Source organism: Vanessa atalanta, chromosome 18 (assembly GCF_905147765.1).
Source record: "Vanessa atalanta chromosome 18, ilVanAtal1.2, whole genome shotgun sequence".
NCBI classification, from domain to species: Eukaryota; Metazoa; Arthropoda; class Insecta; order Lepidoptera; family Nymphalidae; genus Vanessa; species Vanessa atalanta.
In genome coordinates, this window is record NC_061888.1 from 4,555,543 (window position 1) to 4,583,214 (window position 27,672).

The 27,672-nt window shown below is 32.4% G+C and overlaps 6 protein-coding genes across 13 annotated transcripts; 4 read left to right on the top strand and 2 right to left on the bottom strand.

Moving 5' to 3' along the window:
* The first annotated feature begins 395 nt into the window (after positions 1-395).
* Positions 396-5,577, top strand: LOC125070730 (kinesin-related protein 7-like). Of its 3 annotated transcripts, none has more exons than XM_047680672.1 (5): positions 396-501; positions 714-885; positions 1,705-2,864; positions 3,310-4,216; positions 5,419-5,577. In XM_047680672.1, exons 2-5 carry the CDS (start codon positions 714-716, stop codon positions 5,463-5,465), a joined length of 2,286 nt encoding a protein of 761 aa, XP_047536628.1. In that variant the 5' UTR covers positions 396-501; the 3' UTR covers positions 5,466-5,577. The 3 variants fall into 3 exon arrangements, with proteins under 3 accessions (XP_047536628.1, XP_047536630.1, XP_047536629.1); XM_047680674.1 differs by having other exon boundaries at positions 3,310-4,241; positions 5,419-5,536; XM_047680673.1 differs by lacking the exon at positions 396-501 and having other exon boundaries at positions 706-885.
* A 4,220-nt stretch (positions 5,578-9,797) lies between these two features.
* Positions 9,798-13,080, top strand: LOC125070800 (scaffold protein salvador). Of its 2 annotated transcripts, none has more exons than XM_047680777.1 (10): positions 9,798-10,050; positions 10,181-10,349; positions 10,528-10,609; positions 10,697-10,816; positions 11,012-11,141; positions 11,339-11,449; positions 11,808-11,985; positions 12,172-12,308; positions 12,393-12,525; positions 12,860-13,080. In XM_047680777.1, the coding sequence occupies exons 1-10, from the start codon at positions 9,966-9,968 to the stop codon at positions 12,927-12,929; spliced, it is 1,215 nt and encodes a 404-aa protein (XP_047536733.1). In that variant the 5' UTR covers positions 9,798-9,965; the 3' UTR covers positions 12,930-13,080. The 2 variants fall into 2 exon arrangements, with proteins under 2 accessions (XP_047536733.1, XP_047536734.1); XM_047680778.1 differs by having other exon boundaries at positions 9,799-10,050; positions 10,697-10,807.
* Positions 13,081-13,193: 113 nt separating this feature from the next.
* LOC125070802 lies at positions 13,194-13,842 on the bottom strand. The gene is made up of 2 exons (XM_047680779.1): positions 13,566-13,842; positions 13,194-13,477 (listed from the first exon to the last, which is right to left on the bottom strand). The coding sequence occupies exons 1-2, from the start codon at positions 13,777-13,779 to the stop codon at positions 13,323-13,325; spliced, it is 369 nt and encodes a 122-aa protein (XP_047536735.1). The 5' UTR covers positions 13,780-13,842; the 3' UTR covers positions 13,194-13,322.
* Positions 13,843-14,024: 182 nt separating this feature from the next.
* LOC125070930 (protein PFC0760c-like) lies at positions 14,025-17,753 on the top strand. 3 transcript variants are annotated; one of them, XM_047680953.1, is made up of 3 exons: positions 14,025-14,076; positions 15,483-15,630; positions 15,991-17,753. In XM_047680953.1, exons 2-3 carry the CDS (start codon positions 15,592-15,594, stop codon positions 17,719-17,721), a joined length of 1,770 nt encoding a protein of 589 aa, XP_047536909.1. In that variant the 5' UTR covers positions 14,025-14,076; positions 15,483-15,591; the 3' UTR covers positions 17,722-17,753. The 3 variants fall into 3 exon arrangements, with proteins under 3 accessions (XP_047536909.1, XP_047536907.1, XP_047536908.1); XM_047680951.1 differs by lacking the exon at positions 14,025-14,076 and adding an exon at positions 14,978-15,021; XM_047680952.1 differs by lacking the exon at positions 14,025-14,076 and adding an exon at positions 14,983-14,999.
* Positions 17,754-17,879: 126 nt separating this feature from the next.
* Positions 17,880-19,849, bottom strand: LOC125070893 (39S ribosomal protein L9, mitochondrial). Its single transcript, XM_047680898.1, has 5 exons — positions 19,669-19,849; positions 19,254-19,413; positions 18,986-19,155; positions 18,637-18,837; positions 17,880-18,117 (listed from the first exon to the last, which is right to left on the bottom strand). The coding sequence occupies exons 1-5, from the start codon at positions 19,738-19,740 to the stop codon at positions 17,959-17,961; spliced, it is 762 nt and encodes a 253-aa protein (XP_047536854.1). The 5' UTR covers positions 19,741-19,849; the 3' UTR covers positions 17,880-17,958.
* Positions 19,850-20,381: 532 nt separating this feature from the next.
* LOC125070837 (pre-mRNA-processing factor 39) lies at positions 20,382-27,535 on the top strand. 3 transcript variants are annotated; one of them, XM_047680825.1, is made up of 17 exons: positions 20,382-20,592; positions 20,667-20,730; positions 21,007-21,212; positions 21,552-21,752; positions 22,681-22,821; positions 22,999-23,136; positions 23,299-23,460; positions 23,687-23,812; positions 24,351-24,477; positions 24,561-24,708; positions 24,848-24,995; positions 25,119-25,229; positions 25,314-25,478; positions 25,701-25,921; positions 26,045-26,313; positions 26,415-26,613; positions 26,717-27,535. In XM_047680825.1, the coding sequence occupies exons 1-17, from the start codon at positions 20,563-20,565 to the stop codon at positions 26,937-26,939; spliced, it is 2,679 nt and encodes an 892-aa protein (XP_047536781.1). In that variant the 5' UTR covers positions 20,382-20,562; the 3' UTR covers positions 26,940-27,535. The 3 variants fall into 3 exon arrangements, with proteins under 3 accessions (XP_047536781.1, XP_047536779.1, XP_047536780.1); XM_047680823.1 differs by having other exon boundaries at positions 20,667-21,212; XM_047680824.1 differs by having other exon boundaries at positions 20,667-21,212; positions 21,618-21,752.
* Positions 27,536-27,672: the final 137 nt, after the last annotated feature.

Below are 27,672 nucleotides of genomic sequence, written 5' to 3' on the forward strand. Positions count from 1 at the left end.
TATATTTTTAATGACCACATGTTTTAATTGGAAACTAATAATTTTTAATAAATCTTACAAGTGTTATCTCATATAATATATATTTAGTCAAAGGATCAACGAGTATAGTAGTACATGCAGACAAAAAAAACTTATTACACGATATCATATTCATCTATATAATATCATATATTGAATTATATTAAGCAATAATGCTGAAGAATTTTAATTATTTCAAAATGGTAAAACGAAACCTGTGTTGTTATAAATTGAAAGATATGATTTTGCATGCTTTATGCATTATCTTATTTAAAAATATTGACACCTAGTTATATAAAATATTTTGTTGAGACTTTTAACAAAATTGATTACGTACATTGTACTTGCGCCAAATAGGATCAATACTACGGATAAAATCAAGATTTACATAATCGCATTGCCATAGCTACCGACCGTACAAACACCTTGGTCGACGTACAATACAGTTACCTCTGCAGTACGGCAACCACATTTGAAATTAAGGTAAGTAATTTTAAGTAAATTTATTCATTTATTATTGCACCATAAAATACATAATTATATAATATACAACGAAAAGGAAAAATGTACAATAAATGAGAATCTTGCAAGAGATATCTTGTCAAAGGTATTATTTACAAGTCCTCATGTTATGACTTAAGGCTATGGACAAAAAATAAGTATTTTATAGATATTTATATTAATTTACCTTCTAGATGAATGTCAGAAGTTCACGAGTTTATTCCGCTCCTGTACCAAAAATGCCTCCTGGTCTAGTGGAGTTAATGGAAGGACTTGCGAGAGAAGTTCTTAAAAATAATCCAACTGAAGTTTATGAGTTTTGCGCTGAGCACATGCACAAGTTATTACAAATTAGAGACGGCCCAAGTACGTACACATTTCATTATTATTGTAATGTCTGTTGTAAATATACTCTGACAAAATATTCAGTAAATATTTTTTTATGGAATATTGTAATTGTGTTTTGAAACTTCAATTTCTTTATAACCAATTCGTCACAATCATAAGTATAGAAACATATTATTTAGTATTGTATTTTATGATGGCTTATAGCAAGGCAAAGAAACAGCGTAAAAATATGCTTTTTAAAGGCGGCCTCTGTTTACGAAATCTATTAAAATTCTCTACTTCGTTACATGTTTTGGGTTTCCTAATGCTGTTTTCCTTCATAGCCAAATATAGCCATAGCCAAACTCTTATTGTGTCTAATTGACTGACTAAAGAGAATAAACCTATGTTTGGGCACGCACTTGTTCATTGTTACATATCTCGCGCATTTGGCTTGTCAGCGGCTATAGTCAAAATTAAAAAAAAAACATAATTTTTATAAAGAGGTCTTTATTTTTTGCCATCCCCTTTTTGTATTTTACCATGTCAATAATAATTAATCAATACTTCATTTTGAATCCTTATCGTCCATTATTTTATGAAATAGCTTGGCCCCACCTGATGGTAAATTGTCACCAACGCCCTTAGACATTGGTACCGCAAGAAATTTTAAACATTCCTTACATCTGCAATGCGTCACCAACCTTGAGAACACAACAATACAAAGTATTGCTGTTTGGTGGTAAAGTAAATGATAATGGGGTGGTATTTAACCAGACGTGCTTGTACAAAGCCCTACTAAATAAAGCCCTTTTTAAAGTTGTTATTTTAGTCAATCTAATGTAAATTGCATTGTAGCAACGAAAGTCACCCTAACGTTAAAACAAAAAATAGCGAAAGCTACTACAAAAATAAGGAATAGAGAAGCTCAGCGACGTGATGAGTTCGATAAAAAAATGCAGCTATTACAAAATGTTCAAAATGACCAATATTTAAATGACAATATGGTGCACAAAAATGATATCGAGGCAGAGCAGTATATTCAAGAAAATATTGTAAAAATTCCACAAAACCATCTCACAAATAACATCGAACATGAACTCATTGTGGGGGCAACACAAGTTGCTAATATAATAAATATTACAACATCCGATTTAAAACCAGAAGACAACATTGATCTAATGAATGAGTCACAAAACGTTAAGCTATTTAATTCTGACCTTGATAAAATGACCAAAATAGAAGAAGAGTCTTCCGAAATCAAACTAAATGAAGGGATTGATGATAACGGCACTGAAGAAAAATGTTTCGAAAATAATGATAAATTGACAATATGCGTAGATGATCAAAATGAACGAAAAGTTTTAAAAGGTAATACGAATTTCGATGAACAAACTGATTTAAATGCGTTTAAGCCAAAAAATATTGAAGGCAGTGACATTAGAGTTGTAGATGTAAACAACGTCAATAAAATACATCTGAATATTTTGACAGACAATACTGAATCTGTTGGTAAAGAGACAAATAATGCGCTTAATGGAAATAAAAACTCTAGCACGGCAATTAACTCAGTAGAACATAAAGATCTTAGTGGTAATAATGATAATATCCCAAAGGATAAACATGAAGAGGAAGAAAACAATTACAAGGTCGAAGATAACTCTTTAGAAACGACAGAAGAAGAGAAAACAACTTCTATTGACAAAAAAAATATAAGTAACGATATAATAGTCAAAGAAAACAATCTAAAAGGAAATAGTGATGAAATCACTGAAACAGTAAATAAACAAAATCTTAATACTAATGTTAAAGTTTTTGTTGAACCTACCGAAGGCGAATTAAAAAACAAATATGCCGAATCACATGGGCATGTTAATAATAACTCAATGGATTTAGAGACAGCTGCAATTACTATACAGAAAGTATTTAGATCCTTTCTTTTCAGAAACAAAACTTCTAGTATTGACGATTCCGCCAATATTTATATGAATTTGCTGATTGAAGATAAAGAAAAAAAGGTATTTAAAATCATAAATGGAGATAGTTTGTAATTTACGTGCAATCGAAGTTGGCCGTCCTAAAGACAGTTTACACATGTAAAATCACAATAAGTCAAATTTTATTAAGCAGTAATTTTCCATGTACAAAAATAATAAAATTGTATGTTCACCAGAAACTTTAGTTTAATGAGTTAGATAAAAGCTTGTAAAATGGTTTGTTTCCAAAATCTATATCTTTATTCTAACCGGCTTTCTTAGATAGCTAATATTGTACTCATTATTTCAAAGTTATTTTTATACACAATTTAAAGAGATAAAAAATTAACTAATTTTTAATACACAAAACCTAATATTTCTTACAACACAAGAAATATTCAATTAACATATATGTGTTCAATTATTGAATTGTGTAACTTGTCTGTTATTTACTTTGATGATTTATATAGAAATATTTATCTTTCAGGAGGATGAAGTTACGTCTAATAACAATATAATAAAAGATCGAAGGTCTTTAGGGATAAGTAGAATGGATACAGTACTACAAACAGTAAATGAGGAAAAATCCTTATCCTTATCTACTGATGATTCTTCTACTTTATCGAGCGCCGCTACCATAATACAAGCCCATGTAAGAGGTTTTTTAGTCAGAAACAATTTTAATCTTAACAAAACAGCATCTAGTACTTCGGGAATTGATTCTGATGCACAGTCTATGACTTCCTTAGAAGGTGATGTTGACTGTCGCAAAAACAAAACTGTTTTAAATATACACATTGTCCCAGAAGGTGGTCATTATATGAGTAGAGATGAAAGTATGCTCACCTCTATCGATTTGTCTTTAGATGGAAGTCCTCCTAATTCGACTAATTTGCATCCCCTAGGTTATGATAAAAGTGAAAGGCGAAAACAATTAAAAAGAGAAGATGCTATTCAATCAATTTCACCTCCCAGTAATAATAGTGGAAAATTAAGTGAGGATGTAGATTCGGTAAAGGAAGTTTTAATAAATAGTGATAATGATAATTTAAAATGCGAACCTACAAATGATTATGACCTACATCCATTGAATATCAATGAAGTTCATACACCAACACATGTGTTAAACGATGATAATATTCCAACTATGATTAATAATGTTGGAACAGAAGCAATTGAAAACAATGAAGTTAATTCGGATATTAAATCGAATCAACTTAATTCTTTATCTCTGAACTCTGATGAAATGGACGTGGTAACTCCGTTTGTTACTTTAGATGAAACAGTATCGTCGGATCATGTAGAAAATGATATAAAATTAATTCATTCTGGAGAATGTCACGATGTGGTTCTACCAACAAAGGTGTCCCGGAATGACACATCTGTCGTCCGTGGTGAGTGAAGACATCTTATTATCAGGTGATAATACTTTCCCTTCTATTAAGGCCAAGGCATGACTGCTTAGTATTAATTATTGTGACAAGTAGTTAGTGGTTGCGTTCTTGAGCCTTTTGACATATTGTGTACAATTTAGGATATATATGTATTATGTTTTAAATAGAAGTAGGTAGTAATTGAAATAAAGTGTAGCTTATATTTATCGATAAAATAAAAGTGACACTATTTTGGAAGGTCTGAACTTGTTTCGAGAAGAAAATATTTTCACCACAGAGCTAGAGAGATATATTTAAAGTCAATACTTGATGATATAAACTGCATATCTTTTAATATAAGGATGAAAGGCTTTCCATTTCCAATATTATGTCCATAGAAGTTACAGTTTGACTGTTAAACCTGTAAATTTATATCTCGATATAATTTACAACTTCCAAAAATTAAAAATTGAATCAACTGATGTTTTGTATGAGATTTCATTAAAACATTTTACATATTATAACGATTTATTGATTGCTCCGATTTGCTTTTTATTTCAATTATTTAAAGCTTATTAATTAAAATCTTAGCCAACGATATCAAGCCATAAACAAATAGCTTACTAAATAGCCATATGTAGGTTTATGAAGTACTTCTTGCCTATCCGGCAGTCAAAAGTTTGCATTCTAATTTTTTTATCAGATTTTATTATTAATATTTCAAGCGTCGTTGCAATGTTATTATAATGGTTCTAACGTGATCTTAGTTTTTATTTTAGCTGTACAGGTAGATATATTTTTAATTACAGTAATTTTAAAATATTTGTCGTAGGTGTTCTATATTTTACAACTTGTTGTTTTTTCATTGTAATTTAATTAAGGTATTTAAGAACAGTTCCTGCTTGAGTAGAAAATATTTACAGTAGAAATTATTTATATACCAAATATTATTAAACATATTATTTTTATCGCTTCTCTGAATAACGAATAATATATGTGTACAAATTATATCTCATCACATTGAGTCAATTACTTCAAAATATATGTTTATTATTATAAAAGTGTTAGTTTTTTATTCTTGACTATAAATTAGAAAGAGTACAATTGGCATTAAGCTCTTACATTAAAGTTAAAACAAAGAACAGGTGTAATTTTAAAACATTAAACCCAAATGTAAAAGTTTATTTAATCTTACCTAAAGTAATTATATACTTTTTTTCCAGAGTTCCAGAATGTGGTGGTGTATTTTTTAGTATGGAATAATTCCTAATTTCGATAACAACTGTACTACGATTTATTAAATTATCTCACTAATAATTATATTTATATCTAAATTGGCACTTAATGTAAAACATTTAATACATTTATTAAAATTTGTCATTTACATTTGTTTTTTCTTTACGAACCTGATATTTCTATGTATGTAATGGTAAAAGTCATGTAATTTCTATATTCTTTTTTAATATTGTCATACCTTAAAAGAGCTAGTCTTCGTATAATTCTATTTACATTGCTTAGATTAAAATTATGCTTATATGTAGCATCATTTAACACAAAATAGTCTTAGAATAAATTTAAGATTTATGACAATAAATAAAAAAGTAACATTTAAATTATATTACGTCTGTTACTGTTAAAACACGACTTGTAATTGCAGCCAATTCGGTAACCACAAGCGCCCACCACCTCCAATATTACAAAAGAGTGGTGGAATAAGCAAACCTTTACCAAAAAAAAAGAAGACACCTTATTGCGACTTTAGCATTTTGATGCGAAACGTCTATTGGCGCACCTTTCGTGGATAAAAGCAACTCGTCTTGCCGTATGCCATGACGGCAAACAGTACCACGCTCCGTTACTGCAGACTCCACCTATAACCATATACACTTCAATATACAATATGTATAATCATAATATATATTCATTAAATTATGCCGTTTCATAAATTCAAATCATTTGTAAAAAAATATATTGGTATTTTTGTGAAATGTTAAAAAAAGAATAACTACTGAGTTTCTTCTTCTTGATAGAATCTGCATTCCGAACCGGAGATAGCTTCACTTAATATGCCTACTTGCAAAAAGTATATTATTTTGAATGACAAATTTGCTGTACTTCATATTTAGTCATTAGTTTTCTTCAATTATTATAAAATCTTACACAGTAACCATAAATATCACTGTTATTAATATCCGCTGAGCGCCACATTGTTGTCAGCGCTTTTTAAGTTTAAAAACTAATTTGCATGCCATCATTTACGCTGCACTCATTACGTTAATAATGCAGGTTTCACTATTCTTAATCCTACTTTTAATCTGTATTTTCTCAGAGTTTTTCAGCGCCATAACACGAACGTTTTCCTAATGTGTAATCGCATATGCAGGCTATGTGATCATCTAAGGGTTTCAACGTTTCATATGTTCGATGCCTTTCCTAATTGACCCTTTTCAATTTAGCTGGAAAATATTATCGAAAGTAGTTTTCTAGTGCTAAATTAGTAAAATATGAATATCCTAATATCAATAAACAACTATTCATATCAGCTGTTCAAGTGCGAAAGCAGGTCAGGGAGGTCACGCGTGTCGATACGATAGTACCTATATAATGACGCTCGAGGTATTTGTTACATAACGCGATGCCGCCACTTGGTACTTTTATTTATTATTGTTTTTTCTTCTGTTTTTAAAAAGTTCGAAAAAAAAAATTTAATTTCTGAGAAAAAACAATGAATGACTTTTAGGCAACCTCTTAGAAGGTTTCGAGTTTATTCCAACACGATGATCCACTGCGTGTTAATGGTGTTTTAACCTTCCTTAGTTTCTCTCGATTTTAATTCTCGGTGATTGTCTAACATGAAATATGAAATGAAAAGTTAGAAGTATGTACTCGTTTATATTTAAAATGGTATCAACAGGCAGTAAGTAGAGGTCTGAATAGCATATTAGATAGTATTTTTTTTTAAAGTAAACAAAATATTTAAAATTCATAGCTACCTAAATGATTAATTTATTAAAATACCCTAATCACAAATAAATACCGGCTGGAAAATTATCACTCTAACTTTTACATGAGTAAGATCACTGGTTAGTAGTAATGGTAGTCTATATTATAAATAGCAATCAATTTCAGTGGAATTACTTTTGTTCAATGAGTTGCAACTTTTAAGCAAAAAATGGTATACATTGATGTAACTTTCTGTAAATTCAAATCTTGTACCATGTAGCCCTGGCGATTTTTGCCTTTTCTGGTGTTTTACAAATTAAACAAATAAAATGACTCGGTATATTTATTAAGTTATCTCCTTTATTTGATCGTCTATAAATAAAAATAAATACGATGTGAATAAATGTTTTAAGCACTTGCAAAATTAAAATATATTATAATCAGGTAAGCTCATACAAGCATTATAGCGTCGTCATGTGACATAATTATGAGTATTATAATTATACGACTACCACTAGAAACATCGATTCTACCAAAATAAATAGCAAGAAACTCAGTCGATTTCCTTTCCACGAACCATACATACAATTTAATAAATTAAGTATCTCATAGAAAAATTAACTCTACGAGAGCTAAACAAACGGCAAAATGTTGAACTTATGGTAATTAGTATGAGTAATCTATGACAAATTGACAATTTAACCGAAAAATATTTTTGGGATCCACGGTTCTACATGAATTTGACCATAATAGTGAAAGTTTAAAAACTTTATTTATAGACTAGGTAAAAAGAGATATGATTCCGGTGATCATGCTCTGGAACGGTCGTCTTTTGGCAAGTGGCACTGATAATTGATATGGTAAGGAACTGCCTTAAGTTAAAGGAAGGGTGAAACAAAAGTGCCGAAAGTTCATCAAGAATCAATTTTTTTTAACCTTCTAAAAATTTTGGTACTTATATGTTTTTCAAAGATTATAACATGTTATACTGCAATACAAATAGGCTTTACTCATTTCTCGTCTTTGAGAAATGAGTAATGACCATGGAAGTATTATATACTACGTATAACTGGAAGGTTCACTGCAGGTTTAATGAAGAAATAAACTAAACCTTATTCCACGTGATTAAGGTCTACTTTCTTTTAAACTTTAAGAACGGTCTAGAGAAAGACCTACTTTTAAGGCGTGGTGTCTCTGTCGCACAGTTGCCAGTGTATAATTTTAATAGAGATAATAATTATTTAGCGGCAATTTTCTGGTAACACTTCCAGTTTACGATATAAACAAACATGGCGGTTCTTTTGTGATTCCGGAAAGTGCTGAGTATTTTATTTGTTTATTCATTTGTAATCTAAATCTCTTGTAAGTCCAATAATCTAATATAAAATGGTTCAAACTTGCATTGTGAACGGATGTAAAAAAGAGGCATATCCCGTTTGTGGGCTGTCCTTTCACAGGTAACGACATTTTGTTTTAAAATACTAGATAGGGTATCCATTAGATTTTAGGACATTATTCATATCTGTCTTATTCTGTGGATTTCAGATTTCCTAGTAATCAAGTTTTTAAAAAAAGGTGTACTGAGGTACTGAATATATCTGGAAAATTATCCAAATATGCAGTAGTATGCAGCTCACATTTTAAGGCTGAAGATTATATAACGGAAGCTAGAAAACAACTAAAACCTGAAGCAGTTCCTTCACTTTTGCCGAAAATTATCCCTAAGGAGTAAAAATTACATGTAAACACTGTGAAACCGCTTTATTAAGTGACAGGCCAAAAAATACAGAACACGACTATGTTCTTGATATAGATTCAAACTCCTCATTTACTTCATTTGTTAACAGAAGAGGCCTAAAATTTGTATCAAAATTTGCGTTTGAAGTAATATGTTACACTGAAAAAAATTTTACAATAATGGTGTCGGATTCCTTGTTAAAAACAACTAAAAGTAAAATTACTGTACTGGTCGTGCAAAATTTTTATAATAAATTAGAATCTTTATTCGATCCTCCACATCCAACTATTTCAATTGCTTGTGAAGATAGGCACGATATTGCACTTGTAAAATGTTTATTAAATAAATATTTAACTGTTAGAATGACGACTTATGGCAAAAATAAGACCGTGAACTTATTGGGGAATCGCGCAACATTACGGCAGAAATTACATAAAACAATATTGTTTAGTAATATTTAAGTTTTCAGTGTAGTAAATAAATTGTTACGTATTTAACATGTTTTTATTTGCTTTATTTTGTCTACACAATACACATCAACTTGTAGCCCACTTCTGCTTGTTGGATATCACAAGTCCTCAAACTTGATGGTTTCTTGGATTTGCTGGTTTCCTCACGATGCTTTTCATTTTCTTCGTCATAAAGCTAGTGGCAATTTTTACTATGAAATTAATGATAGGTAATTTACTTATAGGGTCTTTCGAACCCAGAACCTCTCACATGAGATGTGAATATTCTCAAAAAGTATCAGGAACTCTGAAATCATGGGTACAGTTTTAGAGAGAGACAGAACGCCTTAATAGTCATTCTCTCTCGGCTCGCGTTTGGTTGACAGTGAACCTTCCAGTTATACGTAGTATATATTACTTCCATGGTAATGACAACTTAATTTCTACCATAGATTATAAATTAATGACAACTGACAAGCCACAAAGTGACAGGTATCGCACAACAATAGAAAATGGATGTCTTCCGATAAAATTTAAACAATATTATTATTTTTTTACTTTAGTTTCTATAAAGAAGTTTTGTATATTAGTGATACATACATCATAATTATAAGTCACATTTATATTAAATCCATATAAAATGATATCACGAAAGGGACAGAAAGCTATCAATGAAGGGGTTGTCGGTAAATATGTGAAAAAAGATACTCCACCTGATTTGCCAAGTAAGTAAATACATAATAGAAATAGCTTAACAATTTATTTGAGATGATATATGGGTAAATAATTAAGTAAATACTGCAAATTTTATATAATCATGGTTATCTAAATCATAATGTCTTATTGGCAATACAGTAATAAATGTTTGGACGACTGGGAACAATAGACGGCCACGCAGCCAGCCTTTCGGATCCAGTGATACAAGTACTCAAAGTATTGAAAATAAATTCGGTAAATCTCAAACAATGAGTGGTCATGCTGGAAAGTATACTCCTAGTGAGTCTGTACCTAACTTAGCACACAGGTAAATTATGTTATTTCAATTTAAGAACTCATTCTAATCATGAACAATATATTTTTCAAGTAGTGGTTGAACCTTGTGTTAATATAAGGAAGTGACCATTAATTATCATATATATAAAAAATATTGCAAGAAATCACCACTGAAACAAATAAGAAATAAAATATTTCAAATATTCCAGATTTGCTGGTTTGTCTACTACTGGTGATACTGCTAGCACTTCCAGCAACTTTAACTCTCAGTTTCACTTAGACACTAATTTGGTATGTTTTGTTTAACAAAAAAATATTCTAATAAATGTGTGTTGTGTGCGTGTTATGTGTCAAATTATATTCACAACTTTTCTTTAGGCATCTCATTCAACATTAAACGAAATTGATGAATCATTTAGTCGTCAGACCAGCCATCGATATTATAGGCAAACTCAACAAGAAGACCCTATATACCAGAACCAACAGCAGGTATCATATGTGTGTTAAGCATTCAACATTAAATAATAGAATAAAGTATTAATTATTGTTATAAATTTTTATTAAGTATTGTCACCAAATCATTAATAAATACATATTGGAATTCTCAGAATCTCTACAAAAATAATGTGATTAAATTCTTTTGTATCCAAAAAAATGTACTCAATAAACCATTCAATAAGTAAAATGATTTAGGTGCAACAGCAAAAACAACAACAATATAGTTCCAGGGAGTCTAGTATGCCACGAATATCATCAAACTTAAGTCTGACACCTCGACTTCATCCTCCATCCCCGCATTCAATTAGACTCCATTGCACAGAATGTAAGTATTCTCAAGTGAAATAAGTTCATTCTTTAAGTCTGCAACTCATTTAATAATGCACAACTATATTGTGAGTTACATAGTTTGTGAAATTGAGTGATTTAATAAATATTTAGTGATTTTCATATTGTATAAAACATTTTATCAATGTTGACAGTTTTAATTATAATTTTCAATAACAATATTTTTGTTTGCAGCTTATACAACGGCAAGTCAATCTTCTCCAATATATTCCAATTATGTCAATACTCCTGCCCTTCCATACCACAATAAAGGTCATGGTGGAAATATAATTTCTTCTAGCCAAGGTTTGTCAATGATAATTTTTAGATATATCTAAAGCTTTTTGTATATAGTAAAGCAGTACCCTAGATATTATGAACATCTTATATCCATTGTATTTTAAAATAGCTATGCTATAATTATTTCTGTTCTAAAAGAGTCAATAATGTAATTATCATGCATGCATGCATGAGCAGGCTGTAAATTTCCCACTGCAGGGCTAAAGGCCACCTCTTCCTTGAGGAGAAGGTTTGGAGCATATTCCACCACGCTGCTCCAATGCGGGTTGGTGGAAATGTAATTTACAATAATATAATATGTAATTATCAACAATAATATGATATGTAATTATCATATTATTGTAAATTATCATAACAACCATAGGTTCTGAAGAGTGTGAGTTGCCCCTACCGCCTGGCTGGTCAGCAGATCGCACTTTAAGGGGGCGCCGCTATTACATGGATCACAATACTCAGACCACACACTGGACGCATCCGCTCGAAAGTGTTCCACGTCCCTGGCACCGTGTGTCCACTCCACACCATGGCGTCTATTACTTTAAGTAATTAATATTACTCATAATTTTCTAGAATTATTGTAGTGTGTATATTTTTTTTCAAAAGATTCACTTTAATCTAACTCAGAGGAATAGTAACCTGAGACCCAGGAGAAAATATAAGTAGAAATTTCTCATAGAAAATCTTAATGTTTTTATTTCATGATGTGTCTAAAATACTGCCTATTACAGTGAAATAACTCATCAGACTACATATGCCCATCCATGCTTAGTGGGAGGGTGCTACTTAGTCAGTCCTCTAGTGCCTACTCTTGTTCCACCATACCTTCTGGAGGAAATACCACACTGGCTTATAGTTTATTCAAAAGGTAATAAAAAAGGCATACATGCAAATAATTTGTTACTTGTCAATAATATTAACATTGTATAATATTGAATACTATTACTTACAGCTGATCAAGAACTAGACCACAAGTTGAGATGGAATATGTTCCGTTTGAGTGAACTTGATTGTTATTCAGATATGCTGACAAGACTTTATAAACAGGAGCTTCAGCTTATTGTTATGAAATATGAGCAATACAGGTAAATTTATTAATATTAAAAATTAAGCCAATAATAATAAAGAACACAGTTATCACATCATCCATTGATATGTCCATGATGTCTCGATTTTTCAGTGTCTGTTGTTTCTTCTTTTATGTATAATCATTCTTATATATTGAAATTGTATAAAGTTTAAGGTCAAATTAACATATTTGTTTCATATTTATTTTTTTCAATAAAAAAATGTACTTTTTCTTATTTTATGAATGAAATGATTATTAAAAAAATTTAGTGTAATTTTTTTAAGCTTTTCAGTCTTGATTGTTGTTGCTACAGGCTATTTACATAATAACAATTAATTGTTTTCTTTCAGATCTGCTTTATTACAAGAACTTGAAAGAAGAAGGCATGCTAAGGCTTGTCATGCACATTCAAATTATTAAGTCAAACATAAATGCCCTAATGAGCTGTGATTTAATATTTAAGATAAAATGTACATAAAGAATTAACTATGAAAATTCTTTTCTCCTTAATAAGTGCCTTACTTTTTGCCTTATAAACTAAGAACTATGGTAATGGAATTATTTTGTTATTTAAAAATATCATTTAAATAAATTATTATATACATAAATGTTAATCTTTGCAACTATAAACATTAATAGTTCATACCTCAGGTATGATACTTATATTTTAAAATAAAAGAATGTCAATTTCTTAATTATGGCAAAATAATCAGCAATAAATAGTCCAGGGAAAATTACAATTATTTATTTAATTATGCTTATTCTACAGTTAATTATTTACCTTATGAAATACATCACAGATTTTCTAATAAATTATTGACTTAATTCTTCTGTGTCTTCTTTATTTGGTTCATTATTTGATCGAACTTCCTCACCCTGAACAATATCATATTCATCAACTTTTGTAAATCCTGCTATTTTGTACACTTTCGCATTCTTAATACCCAATGTGTTTGCCCATGCACGTGCTAAAATTTAGATACATAATTTAATACCTTACTAATATTGTCATAGAGAAAAATATTTAACTACAATACTTAATAAGTGAGAGGTTACCTGGCGGAATGGATTTTTCCTCATCTGATTTAAGTCCATGATAATGGGCCCAATCTGCTTTGCCTTGGTATATGTTGTATATAAGTATCCCAAACGCATTCCATGCTATAAATCCATAAGCTAAACTGAGCCGTCTTTTCCAAAGAATGGCGACGTCTTCAGGAATTGGTTTCGTTCTACGTCGAATTATTCTATGCCACCATTTGTGTATCATTTTGCAACGAAAATTATATAATTAAATAATTGTGGGAACAAACAACAAATAAACGTCAGGTTGATAATGTCAAAATTGACATATTTTTTTTTTTAAATTGTCAATCATGATCATAAATATCTGTAAATGCCTTGAATTCTAACTCTAAGCACAGCACACAGATACCAAAAAAAAAAAATATTAATGCCACGGTGTTTGTCGTCATAAACATATACATAAAAAAGCGTTTAAAAAAATTATGTTTTTACTCAAACTAGAAAACCATACTTGTAATTTATCGAAGATACAGTGCTTTTGGTAAGTATTACTTAATATAGTATTTTTCTTACACTATTTACAATATTATGTTCATTATGCGAGTTTCATTTAAAGCCTAAACCTAAGAAATAACAATCCCATCATATTTTTTCTGTTATCGCTAATTCATTAAATCTTATAGAAATGTCAATGTATTCAATAAAATTCTTTGATCATAAGTTTAAAGTATATATACTTAGTATTAAATTATATTGCTGTCTACAAAATTATATTAAATAACAATTGACTGCCTCGTCAGCCCTCTTTTTATTATAATATAGGTAGGCGGACGGACTAATGGGCTCTCTGATGGCAAATGGTCACTACCATTTCTTACATCGCCAATGCATCGATGCGCGTCCCTGGTGTGCCTGTAGTTACACTAGCTCACTCGCCCATCGAAATGGGCTAGTGGTACTTTCCCAGATGAGCTTACACAAAGTTTTACCATGAAGTAGTCTAGTGGCTAGTTATAAGGCCGCAAATACCGAGGACCTGACTTCAAATCGCTAGGTCAGGGCGATAAAAAATAATTCCATGACTCGGAATGCACGTAAAAGAAGTTGGTGTCAGATTTATCTTCCCATCATGCCTACCTATTCCAATTTTTAAGCACAAATATTTTCTGCATAAAGCATTTTTTATATTTACTGAAAACAAAATCAATGAAATTCACATTCGTGATGAGGCCGTATAAAAATATTGGAAGGTCATCTCGTTGTATACATTCTACACTGTTATGACGAATCTGTGCAGCAAAGTACCTAACTACCTAGTACCATCCAGAGATAGTCACCGTAGGACACTTACAGATATAAATCATTAAATATCGAAATAAGTAACGATATAAAAATTAGTATGATTTTGTAAAAAATATATTTTAGAAGATAATGATGTAGAATGGATAACGCTCTTGTTACAATGTATGTTATTCCAAAAATTCAAGTAAGTACATATACCTAAAATTTTTAAGTATACAGTTATAAATTTCGCCATAAGGATCATGTCTGATTCAGTAATCAAAACTAGAATATTATTTGATAAAAACGGTACACAAATATATTTGTGTAGGAATCGTTCGTGTGTGTACAATCACAAATTTCTTCGCGAAAGCGTTAAAGTCAAGTTTGGAACCTTAGAGAAGGTCGAGTCGACTACCGACATTGCTTTGTTTACGTTCAATTGGATAACACTGTTTCAGCCTTATATTATTTTTATTGAAATGGGAAAATCTGGAAAAAAGTGCGTTTAATTGAAAATATTTTTATTTTTTGGATTATAAATGGGTCATAATGTTTAGTTCGAGTTTATTATTTTATACTTTATCTAAAAAGGAAAATCCTTTAGTTATTATAACTCGTAGCTTACCTTCTCTATTTCTCTAAATAAAATAAAATATATTTTAGGATTAAATCCGATAAGATAAATACACTAAGAAAACAATACGACGCTTTCCTCGAGGATGACAAAAAGCGAAGGGATCGGAATGAATATATTTTGGGACGTCTTGAAGAAATGCGTTCATCTACAGCTCTTGTCCAAATATATCATAAGGTAATGAATTTAATTTCAATAATGATAATAATACTTGCTACACAAAGGAGTATCGCCAATTACGTAGGACATATTCTCTCAATCTTATAATCCGATACGACGGCAAGTCCAGCACAATCGGAATAAGTTCAGACAACGGAGCAACGGCTTTACGATTTTTCCGAGGCAAATGCACAAACACAGGCAAGGAGAGTACACATTTCTTACATTATTAACTTATAAACCCAATCCCTTTTTATCGGTCCGACGTAGGCTTTGACCCCGGGTCTAGGGGTCGGCGGCTTTATATATTATAGAACAAAGAGGTAGTGATGATAATACTAGGTTAGTAAATATACTTACACCATTATTATTTTTTAGGAAAATGCCCACATAAAAGGCAGTTGCTTTTCTAGTCGAAGAATTTCAGACTACTTAAATAATCCTTCAAGAATAGAAACAACAAGTAAATCAACTACACCATCTGATTGTCTAACGAAACAACTCGAATCATCTATATTAAAGGAAATTAGCAAAAATTACATACTTATTCCAAAATTACAACCGCGCCTTTCAAGTAGCCTTTCATATCCTAACCCTCTTACTGAAAATGCTGACACCGATTGGAAAAGCAAGTACAATATTTTAAACGAATTAAAGAAAAATGAAAAAGAATCTGTACCAGATAAAGTACATGATTTTATTTTGGAAGAAAAACATAAATCGTCTTTATTTTCTGAAGAATCAGAAAAGCAGCAACAAAATAAAATAAATGATGAGGTAGCTGTAACTGTTAATTTAAATTCTCCAAAATATGAATTTCATTTAAATAAATTAAATTCCAACATAATTGATAAAGACATCACCGATGGAAGTACAAAAAACTATGAATCTCATGATAAACTGGACGATACTGTTCCACAAATCGAAATTCCCAAAAAACATATATCACATAACTTAGAACCTACCAAAGATGGTCAATATCCTCCTGCTAATGATAATATGCATAAAATTGAAGTTTCGCAACAGCTGTTTATTGAGCCTAATTCTGAAATATGTACAAACATCGCGGTTAACAAGAACGTTGAAAACCATGACATTTCTCAAGAAACAACAAATATGGATATGAACAAAACGGACAATCAATGGGATGGAAAAGGCGATGAACAACCTAATGAATCATTTAAGGCAAATCAATCAGAACATATAAACCCAGAATACAAAGAAGAAATTTCAGACACTGATAAAATAGACAGTCGAAATGTGAGTGAGAACGATATTAATTATTCAGACGAGTTTCAGGAAAGTTCTAAAGATTTTGTAGAAAATGAATCAGCTATCAATAATATTCAAAACCATTATTCAAATGAAGCTCATATGAATAGTGATCAAAATGCGAATGCAGAAATAAATGAGTTGGAAAAAGAACAGAACGAAATGTTTTACACAGAAAATTCTGAAAAATATGATGAAAGTAATGTAGAAGCTGTCGGAAATGCTATAGAAAATGAAAACTATACAAATGATCAATATCCTTACTATGATGAATCACAGCAAGAACAACCATACACAACTGAAATTAATGAACATGAAGAATCGACAGAGCGATATGATCCAAATTACGAACAACAGTATACGGAAAATTATGAAAATGTACCTCAGTATGATGATCAGCAATATGAAGTTGATAATTCTTACGAAACTCAGCAAGTTCCAGTAGATTCGACGATAAATTATGAAGAAGTACCACCGAGCAATGTTGATAATTTTGAACCTTTACCAACTGAGCATAATATGGATATATCTTATCAGAATCAAGAAGCAACTGAATACAATTTAGAAAATGAGAATTACGAATCTCAACATTATGATACGAATGAACAGCAGGAATATGGAACAACAGTAACAAATGATCAAGAACAATATGCAATTGACCAAGAATACAATCAAATGAAAACTGAACAAGAAACTGCTAAGGAATTGGAAGAGGTACTAGATATAGAAGATGGCTATATAAATAATGAAAATACAACTTTAAATGATAACACAGAAGACACTATAAGCACACATAACTCATCTATTAAAAATGAATCCAGTTTGAAGGTGTCATAAAAAACTGTTTTCCGTAATAAAGCCATAAGACATTTAAACATTAAATAAGAATTTGTTCATTTTTAACTATTTTAAAATTGTTTCGATTAATAATTAAAAAGAGATGTAATAGATAAATATTCATTGTTGTATTCATAGTCTTCAATAAAACAAATAAAAATATTTAAGCTATTTTATTTATTTGATATTATTTAGGTAAATTATCTGCCAATGAATAATAATATAAACTATATACTTCTATGTAGGCAGTGGCAGGTTTTCTAAGACAGAGGCTTGTTCTGGAATGAGAGCTTCAAAGGGCTTCTTCCAGTGATCTTTAACCCATGGTAATCTCTCTAGGCCTGTTGCCCAATGGTGAATTCTACATCTCACATTGACTTCTTCTTTATTATTAATCTGAAAATTGATGATTGATTTGTACTTTAAAAGCCGTAAAATCTACAAAGTTTCAGCTAGTTAGTGTGACATGTAGACATGCTTAGTGGTAGGCTTTGTGCAAACCATTGCAATTAGCAATTGAAAAATAAAAAGATGAATAATATTGTATTGATAATAATGATGTTATGCTCAATGTTAATGAGGTATTTAGCAGGGATGTTATGGACCTCCGTAACCGAAAATTGTTGTTGTTGTTATTATAATTGTATTAACTTATAGAGAGTAGCTGCTATATGCATCTTAAAATAAAATCTCACGTCAGCATAGCTAGGCTAACTGTTCAAGAGATTTATATTAGAAATATAGCTCATGAATGTGTCCACAAAGACAGATGAGTTCTGTCATCTTATTTTCACAATCTGATAAGTAAATCAACATTTACATTTATTGTATTGTTGTTATTATCCAACTATTCTAATCACATGTTATATTTTTCTGTAACTCGATAACATGAAAATCAAACATAAATCAACTTACTTTAACAGTGACATAAAACTCTTTCTCCTGTAAAGATAGGTCTGGTCCAGTTATTGTGACAGGTGGCATTATTATAGCATGTTCCGGCACAACATAGCATGCTTTTCGGAAACTTGCCCTAATATGCCAGGGTTGTAGTGTCCACGGCTCTGTTTTACTCATTATTATTTGTAAAACAAGACGAGATAAGCACCCCATTGTCTGAGTAAAAAAAAATTAAGATTTACTATTTTATTAAGAACACAAACATAATTAATTTGACATACAATATTTATATATTACTCATGTAAAGCATCAAGGTTGTTATTGAAAAGAAAAAAGTTTCATTTATATTGTGTGTTTGACTCACCCTCTGAACATATGGGGAACTATATTTAGATGTAACCTTTGGTTTACTTTCATCAACTTGGTATTTTTCTAAATTCTCTGGATTAGCATATACAGCTAGACCCGGCAGAAGGTAATCTCTATAAGCTATTGTTGGACGAAGTGACAGCACATCTCCCTGATTACCCACACCTAAAAAATAATTTATGTGTTACCCAGTAGCCATACGACAATATGCAATTGATTGAATGTATATCATTGAATCATTGTATACATTAAAGCATTTTTACCATCAACAAATTGATTCAAAATTATTTTTAAATCTGGCTTCTTGGTTACACTGGTGTCCTCTATTAAATCATATACAAAATGCCTGGCTCGTAGTTTTGATGGTTTACCACCTTTCTTATGTAATGGAGGAGGCCATTTTCTTTTTAATACAAACGTATTCTGTAAAATTATTAAACTATATTAGAAAGGTGGAAACTAGGAACAGAACAACAATGTTAGCTTGGCCACTTCTTCCTGTGAAGCAGTATGATGCAGTCTCCATATTAAAACAGGAAAGTAAACAAAGTTTCCAAACAAGATTCGTTCTACGCGTTACTTAATATGCAGTGATAATATTGTAAGACCTCAAGTAATTTTTATATTCATAGGGAAATCGTGGACGTAATGAGTAGCTCAGTAACAAAAAAAATATACCCGTGTCTGCTGATGTATTAAATTTGGACCTGTAGCTATGGTTTTAGATAGCGCTAATCGTAAACCAAACATACTGCGTTATTATTATTTTTTGTTATAAACTAAAATCATCTAAATATTAATTTAATAACATATAGGTCTTCAATAAATTAGGTTAGTATAAACTTCAAAGTTATTAGGATTTAGGGTATTATTTTGAAGTTTATAGATGCAGTGTTGTCACAATTTTAAACAGTTTACCTGTAATTATACGTAATAATCATATAATGTAATTCCTCTGAAATTCGTATAAAAGCTATTTTTAAATATTTTTTTATAAATGAAAATAAAAACAATGAGACGGTGTTTTAAATAAGAAAAAATACTTCATGGTTGTATACTCTATATATTTTTTAGAAATAAATACACAGTCTTAATTTAGTATTTTCCTTACCTGCGATTTAAAATTTATATTTACTTAATTGACTTACATTTTTACTTTTATTTTACTGAGCAAGGATGGGCAACAAATTTTAAAAAATACATTGTTTTATGTTTCAAAATAATTTATGAATTATATAAATATATAATCCGTTAATAAATATTAAGGGTGTAATTTATTGATATCGTACATAATTATTGAACTGGAATAATTATTGTAGTATGTATTATCTAAGATGCTTAGCTTAATTTTTTTATATAATCTGTGCATTCTCTATGGCATTTTACCCAGTTAAACCATAGGTATTAGGTTATAACGTTATTAAAATTCCCGACTCTCATATCTATAAAAGTAGAAAGGTAGCGATTATAAGTATAATTTGCGTTTAAGTTACTTTTGGAGTTCTTTTGTTGATTTTTAAGTGTAATTAACGTGTCTAAGATTATTATTAACACTAACAATAATATTAAATAATGGACGATGAAGCTAGCTCTGATTTACAGGTATGTTTAAGAAGAGGTTATAGAATTCGGTTCATATATTATAAGTACAATAAATTATTTATATATTGTTTTAGAAATGTTTATCAGATGGCCAAATGGATACCGACGAAGGTCCACTAATCAATGAAAATTCGAATGGTTTGTCACATTTATTGACTGACGGGGAATTCAGTGTTGACGCTGTGGTTGTTGACGAGTCGTCTGCGTCGAATCAGGCTTTTCTTAACGCGGTAGAACTGTCGGCGGGCAGCGTTGGCGATTATTTAGATAATAATACGGTGGGCTTTAACACCGATTCTTTCGATGTCGGCGACAATGCTGTCAACTTCCCCAGCGATTCTATGAATAACGTGCTTTCTGATGGAGACACTCGTTTGAGTGATACGTTCAAAACTACCTCTGATACTGATTTAGATCTCTCAGAGGCACCGAAGACTGAAACAGAGCCACCTAGTGAGCCAGATTTAAATAATGAGATAGAAAGTGAAGCAGTTTCTGCTTCTTCTGAGGATGTGATAAAACATAACGACATTACTATGGAGACGACGCAAGATAACAATGACGAAATAACAAATGATATTCCTGAGAAAGTCAATTCATCAGAAGATGAATCTTCCAAGGTACTTAAGTTCTTTATTTCTTTATTGTATATTACATAATTTAGATTTTCTAACTAGTCAAATATCATATGGTTTGTTAAATTATATTTAAGACAAACAGAATATTAAATGTCTAACAATACATTTAATATTCTTCCATGTGTAGAAATTATGGCCACATGACTTTTATCCAAGGAAAATTAGTCACTTTAAAAATAAAGGGTAATCTTTGAAGAGGAAAATCTTAAAGGTACATTTACATACATGTTTCTTTGCCTATGCATAGGTAAGTTGTGAGAATATATTATCAATTATTTGTTCCTGTAATTCAATTATTGACAGAACTATATTTATTTTTAGCAATTAGAAAAAAAGAGTTCAGAAGATGAAATTTTATTTAGCAATAATAAAATACCTGATATGCAGGAAAATGTTACAAGAGAAAAAGAAGTTAAATTAGAAGATAGTGCAGCTTCCAAAATTGACTTAAACGAAAATACTGAAGAAAAACAACAATTCACTAAATTACAACCTGATATTGAAAAAGAGGAAAATAAAAAGGTATTTCAAAGAGCATGGTCCTTCCAATGGCATTAAAATTGTTAGCTTATAATAATTGCTTTTGCTTATTCCTTAAAAGATGAAAAGAGGCTAGAAATAAGTTAGTTAGCTAAACTAAAATGATACTTTTGAATTTCTATTTTAAGTATTTATTTTATCACTTATTCATCTATCTACTGTCACTGTGTATATATTATGTGCATGCTTTCTATCAGAGAATTATTTAGTATATTTTTTTTGTATTTAAACTTTTTATGTAACTGATGGATATTTTCCAGGGTCATTGTCAGTCTAAGTGTCATGATACTTTACAATTGCATGGAGTTTTGACAATTGTCACAGTTACATATCATTTTAGATATATAGCAATTTTAATGGACACTTCGAGACTGGTGTATAAAATATTCTTCTATTGTGATGCAATGTCAACATTATGATTAGCTTTGTTGTGTATGATAATAATAATGTCATAAACTCAATGTTATATATTATAAGATAGATATTAATCATATAGTAACAAAAATAATTAATTTTTATTATGTTTTTTTTTTTTTGTAATAGGTAGGTCGACCAGCAAATGAGCCATCTGATGTTAAGTGGTCACCATCGCCCATAGACATTTGCTCTGTTAGAAATATTAACCACCCCTTACTTCTCCAATGGGCTACCAACCTTAGGAACAAAGATGTTATATCCCTTGTGCCTGTAGTTACACTGGCTCACTCACCCTTCAAACACAACAATACCAAGTTCTGCTGCTTGATGGCTAATATCTGATTTGTGGGTGGTACCTCCCCAGATGGGTTTGCACAATGCCCTACCTCCAAGTGTAATCTAATTATATAAAAATAATGTTTTTCATTTACAAAACATTTTTTTGAATTACCTATTTGTTAAGGATTATTTTATTATAATTTTTTATTTTAAGGTGGGTGGTGCAGAAGAAACGGAAGTGGTGTCTGAAGATGAACTACCAGCAGTTCAAAAACCAAGTGTAAAAGATGCAGAAAATGTCTCTGATGATGAGTTACCTGGACCCAAACCAGCAGAACTACCGGCTGATACAGAGGTTTTTTATTTCCTTCTTATAGGTTGTTTTTAACTGTTGCATTTGTTACAAATAATTTCTCCACTATATATATGTTGAAAAAGATAGATATCTTTCATTTAATATAAACTTTAGAATGGAAAACATAACTATATTGTAAGTGAACATTGTCATATTCATTCAACATTTTATCTACAGGTTGTGTCTGAAGATGAACTGCCAGCATCAAAGAAGGAATCTCGAAAACGAAAAACTGGAGAAGAAAGAGATGGATATGACCCTGGTTCTCCAACATCTGAGGGTGAATCAGCGGGAAAGAAACAGGCAGTAGCTAAGGTATTCATATATATTCCATTACTTTATATCGGAAAAGATAAATAATAAACTAAATTATTTTGCTGACACCATGTTTTACTTAAAGTTTAACAAATGTGTGATAAAAAATATATGTAATGTTACTTAATTGAAAATATAGTTTAACATATATCTTTTTTGCAGAATGGCGAAAGCAAACCAGTGCCTTCTGAAAAGAGGTCATCAGTCGATGAAAAACCCAAAAAGAAGGCTCTCCCAGAACTTGACAAGTACTGGAAGGTTGTCAATGATGACCCAACAGATTTTACAGGATGGACATACTTGCTACAATATGTTGATCAAGAAGTAAGAAAACAATTATATTGTTCTTATTGTATTAGTATGTAATTCAGGAACATTTTATATGGTTAAATGTACGAAATGATGACAAGCATTTGCTAATCTTATTGCTTTATGAAGCGATGAGAACTGAATTAAATGTAGATAGGCAAGGGCCAGCTGACGTGCAATGCACGCGACATGTACACGACATGCCAAGGTTATGAAAGTGCTAACGCTGTCCCCATTGCAGAGCGACGTGGAGGCGGCGCGGGAGGCCTACGACGCCTTCTTGTCGCACTACCCCTACTGCTACGGCTACTGGCGCAAATACGCTGACTATGAAAAGCGTAAAGGAAGTAAAAAGAAGTGTCTCGAGGTGAGTGCCGATACTGTAAGAATCGTAATAATATATTTAAGTTACATATATGGTGAGTTAAATAAGGATTAATTGATGATATTCATTATCAACGTGTCAAACATAACACTTGGATTTTGAATTGTTTTTAGTCCTAACCGGTATTGTGCAACTGTTTTTTTTCCCAACAGCGCTTCGAGGCCCGCGATGTTCGTAAGGCAAAGGCGTCAGTACGCACCGGAGAGCATTGTAACCGTCGCGTAGATATAGTTCTAGTGTTTAATCGCTCGTGGTGCATATTTTGTGATCCAGTGCTTACATTTATCATACTTTGACCTGTACACGCTCATGTATTGTAATATTGTTATTGTATTGAAGTGCGTTCTGTCGGGTACCGAGTGTAATGTAAGCGGGCGGGCGGCGGCGCGGCGGCGGCGGCGGGGACGGCGCGCTAGCTCCCACATTCGTAATTACATGAAACATATACAATGCTATTCAATTATTCCCTTGCTTCGCGGAGTCCCCGCGGCCCGAGGATGATGGTTAGCGCGTGTTGCAGGTGTTGGAAAGGGGGCTTAAAGCTATCCCGCTATCGGTCGACCTTTGGATTCACTATCTCAATCACGTTAAGTCGACGAGGACCGAAGACCACGTCTACATTCGGTCGCAGTACGAGCGGGCCATAGGTAAGAAACGTATCGATATATACACGTACATTCACAATTCAGGTGTTATGATGTTTCTGATATGAGTGTGTTGTGATATTCAGAGGCTTGCGGTCTGGAGTTCCGCTCGGATCGTCTGTGGGAGTCGTATATCAAGTGGGAAGCCGAGAACGGCTCTGCTCTGCAAGTCACCAATATCTACGATCGATTGCTATCCACGCCAACTCTCGGTTACACTTCGCATTTCGACAAGTAAGTAATATAATTATTTGTAAGTAATTATTCTTTGTAAAATTCATGAATCGATAATGATTGAGTAAATAACACCTGATAAAATTCATTATTTAAAGAAATAATGATGAATAAAAATGATAAGCGAAACCGACTTCAGCTTCCAGGAGCATGTGATGTCGGAACCCGTGTCGGGGGCAGTGTCCCGCGCGGAGCTCGTGCGCCTGCGCGGGGAGGTGCGCGACGCCGCGCCCACGCAGCCCTCCCTCGACCTGCCGCCCGGGGAGGACGAGCCGCTCGACCACGTCGTAAGTGCAGACTAAACATTCAAATAGCGGAAATTGTACCTCCCTCGCACTATTCAATTTGTAATGTTTGTTGTTATTTGACAGTCGTTGTACGTTCATATTTTATCGTGATATTTTTGACAGGCATCCGAAGAGGAGGCGCAGGCGATAAAGGAACGCATTATTGCCGCGCGTAGGAAAATACACAAAGCGACCGGCGAGGAGGTCGCCGCCAGGTGGACATTCGAAGAGGGGGTGAGGATATATTATATAATTTATTTGTTGGTTGCTTTTACTGGACGTCGATAATCAATTGATAATCTTTCCTATCATTTTTAGATAAAGCGTCCCTATTTTCACGTGAAGCCATTAGAAAGATGTCAGTTGAAAAATTGGAAAGCATATCTAGAATGGGAGAAGCAAAACGGTTCACTCAAGAGAGCATTAGTACTACACGAGCGCTGCTTGATCGCTTGTGCCCTTTATGAAGAGTTTTGGATGCGGGTTAGTAAACAATTTAATTTAAAGGAAAAATAAGACGAAGTGAGATTTTAAGTAAATATAATTTTGGATTACACTTTGAATCAATAAAATATCAAACTATGAAATGTATTAGCACTTATTGACAAAATATATTCACAAAAAATATTTATAGCGGTGTCTATGATATAATGTTACTTATACTTATATAATGTTAATTATCTAACAATAAATATTTTTGCATAGTTGATAAAGTTCCTAGAGGAGCGTATTCCGTCTGACCCCGAGCTGGTGGCCGTGGAGCGCGAAGTGCTGGAGCGAGCGTGCGGCGTGCACCATCTGGACAAACCTGACCTGCACCTACACTGGGCCCAGTTTGAGGAAGCGCAGGGGAACGCCGGTCGTGCCGCTGAAATACTCGAGCGCATAGAGAAGACATGCCCTAACCTTGTGCAGATTCAATATAGGTAAGATAATGTTGGCTGGTTTAGATTATATTTGGCTTATTAATTTTTTTTTTTCTATTTAAACTTGCAATAATGATGTCCAAAATAATTTTAGCATTAATTAGGTAATTGTTTTATGTTCAGGCGGATAAACCTAGAACGTCGTCGCGGTGACTACGACAAGTGCATTCAGTTATATGAAGCTTACATATCCTCAGCTAAGAATAAATCGGTAGCTTCGGCAATGGCGATTAAATACGCACGTTTCCTGTTTCACGTGAAGCAGGACAAACTCGCCGCCAGAAAGGCTCTCAATGACGCGATCGCAAAGGATCCCTTGAACGCTCGTTTGCATATGCAGCGTTTGGATTTAGCTCTCCATACGCCCGATACGCCGTACGAGGAACTCGAAGGTCGGTGTAAACATCGAATCACAAATTAAAATAGTCACAATTTTCGTTTTATACAAGCTATGAACTAACTATGTCTATGTCTGTATCTGTATCCGCAATAGAATTGGTGATGAGCTACGAGAAGCAGGAGGGTGCGGAGGTGGAGACGTGCGCGGCGCTGGCGGTGCGGCGGCGCGAGCTGGCCGAGGAGCTCGGGCCCGTGGCGGCCGCGCGCGCCGCGCACCTGCACGCGCGCGCCGCGCACAAGCACCTGCGCAAGCGAGCGCGCGCCAACAAGCACGACGCGCCGGCGCACCACCAGTAAATATGTGTTCTGCTATGGAACATTATCATAAATACGGTTTCATGTTAGCTAAGTGAGATGTGCGTGATAATTTGTACTGAAATTCAAAAATATTTGAAGGGCTTCGACCGATGGTTCCAAGAAGAAGGAGAGCTGCACGACGACGCCGAGCACCGCTACGACGAGCAGCACCAGTACGTACTATCAGACTCAGGCGGCGACCGCTCAGTCGTACGACCAGTCGTACGCGCAGCCCTACACGCCGCCCTGGGGCTACCAGCAGCCGCCGGGCCCCTATCAGCACCATCCGCATCCCTGGCCCCAATATCCTAACTACTACTAGCGACGTCAGACTCTACGAACTTTGTTATGTCTAGCGATTACACTCAAGTGTATTTCTCATTACGCCACCGTATTTTATATCTTTATTAATGACTTAATCATAAGTATGAAAGATTACTTAAATTGTAAACACAAATTTTATTTGAATATATTAAAAGCTGATTTCTATATATGTATTTACTTAGCTTACTATAGCCTTTCTCGGTTTACAATTAACTCGATAGTTTTGCTGTCTGAAAATATTACTGTACTTGCTAGTACTACATTCATCACTTCATTTGGCAACGCCGGACGAAGATTTTGATGAATATTTTAATCATGTGCTAACTCGTACAATTGTACGACGGTTTATGTTCATGTGTAAGCCGCACTTATTAAAATGTATTATACAAATACTCGGCGCTTACTTCCTAAATTAAATGAAACGAAATTAATGTAGTGGCTGTTAAACAGATATAATAGGTAAATAAAATGATAATAGGGAGATGTAATGTTTTTCAATAAAATACTTTTTCTAATTTGCTAATTACACGAAATATTTTAAAATAAGCTATGTGTCACGTGTTATAGATTCCAAATAAAACATGAATGAAATTATTAGATAACTTTTATTTAACACCTCTCAAATAATGTTCTTGCTATAAAAAGCTTATGCTATTGAAAGACGCATTGAAAAAGTATTTACAACTTTAAATACATAAAATTCGACAACGTGTTATTATATTTCAAAATTA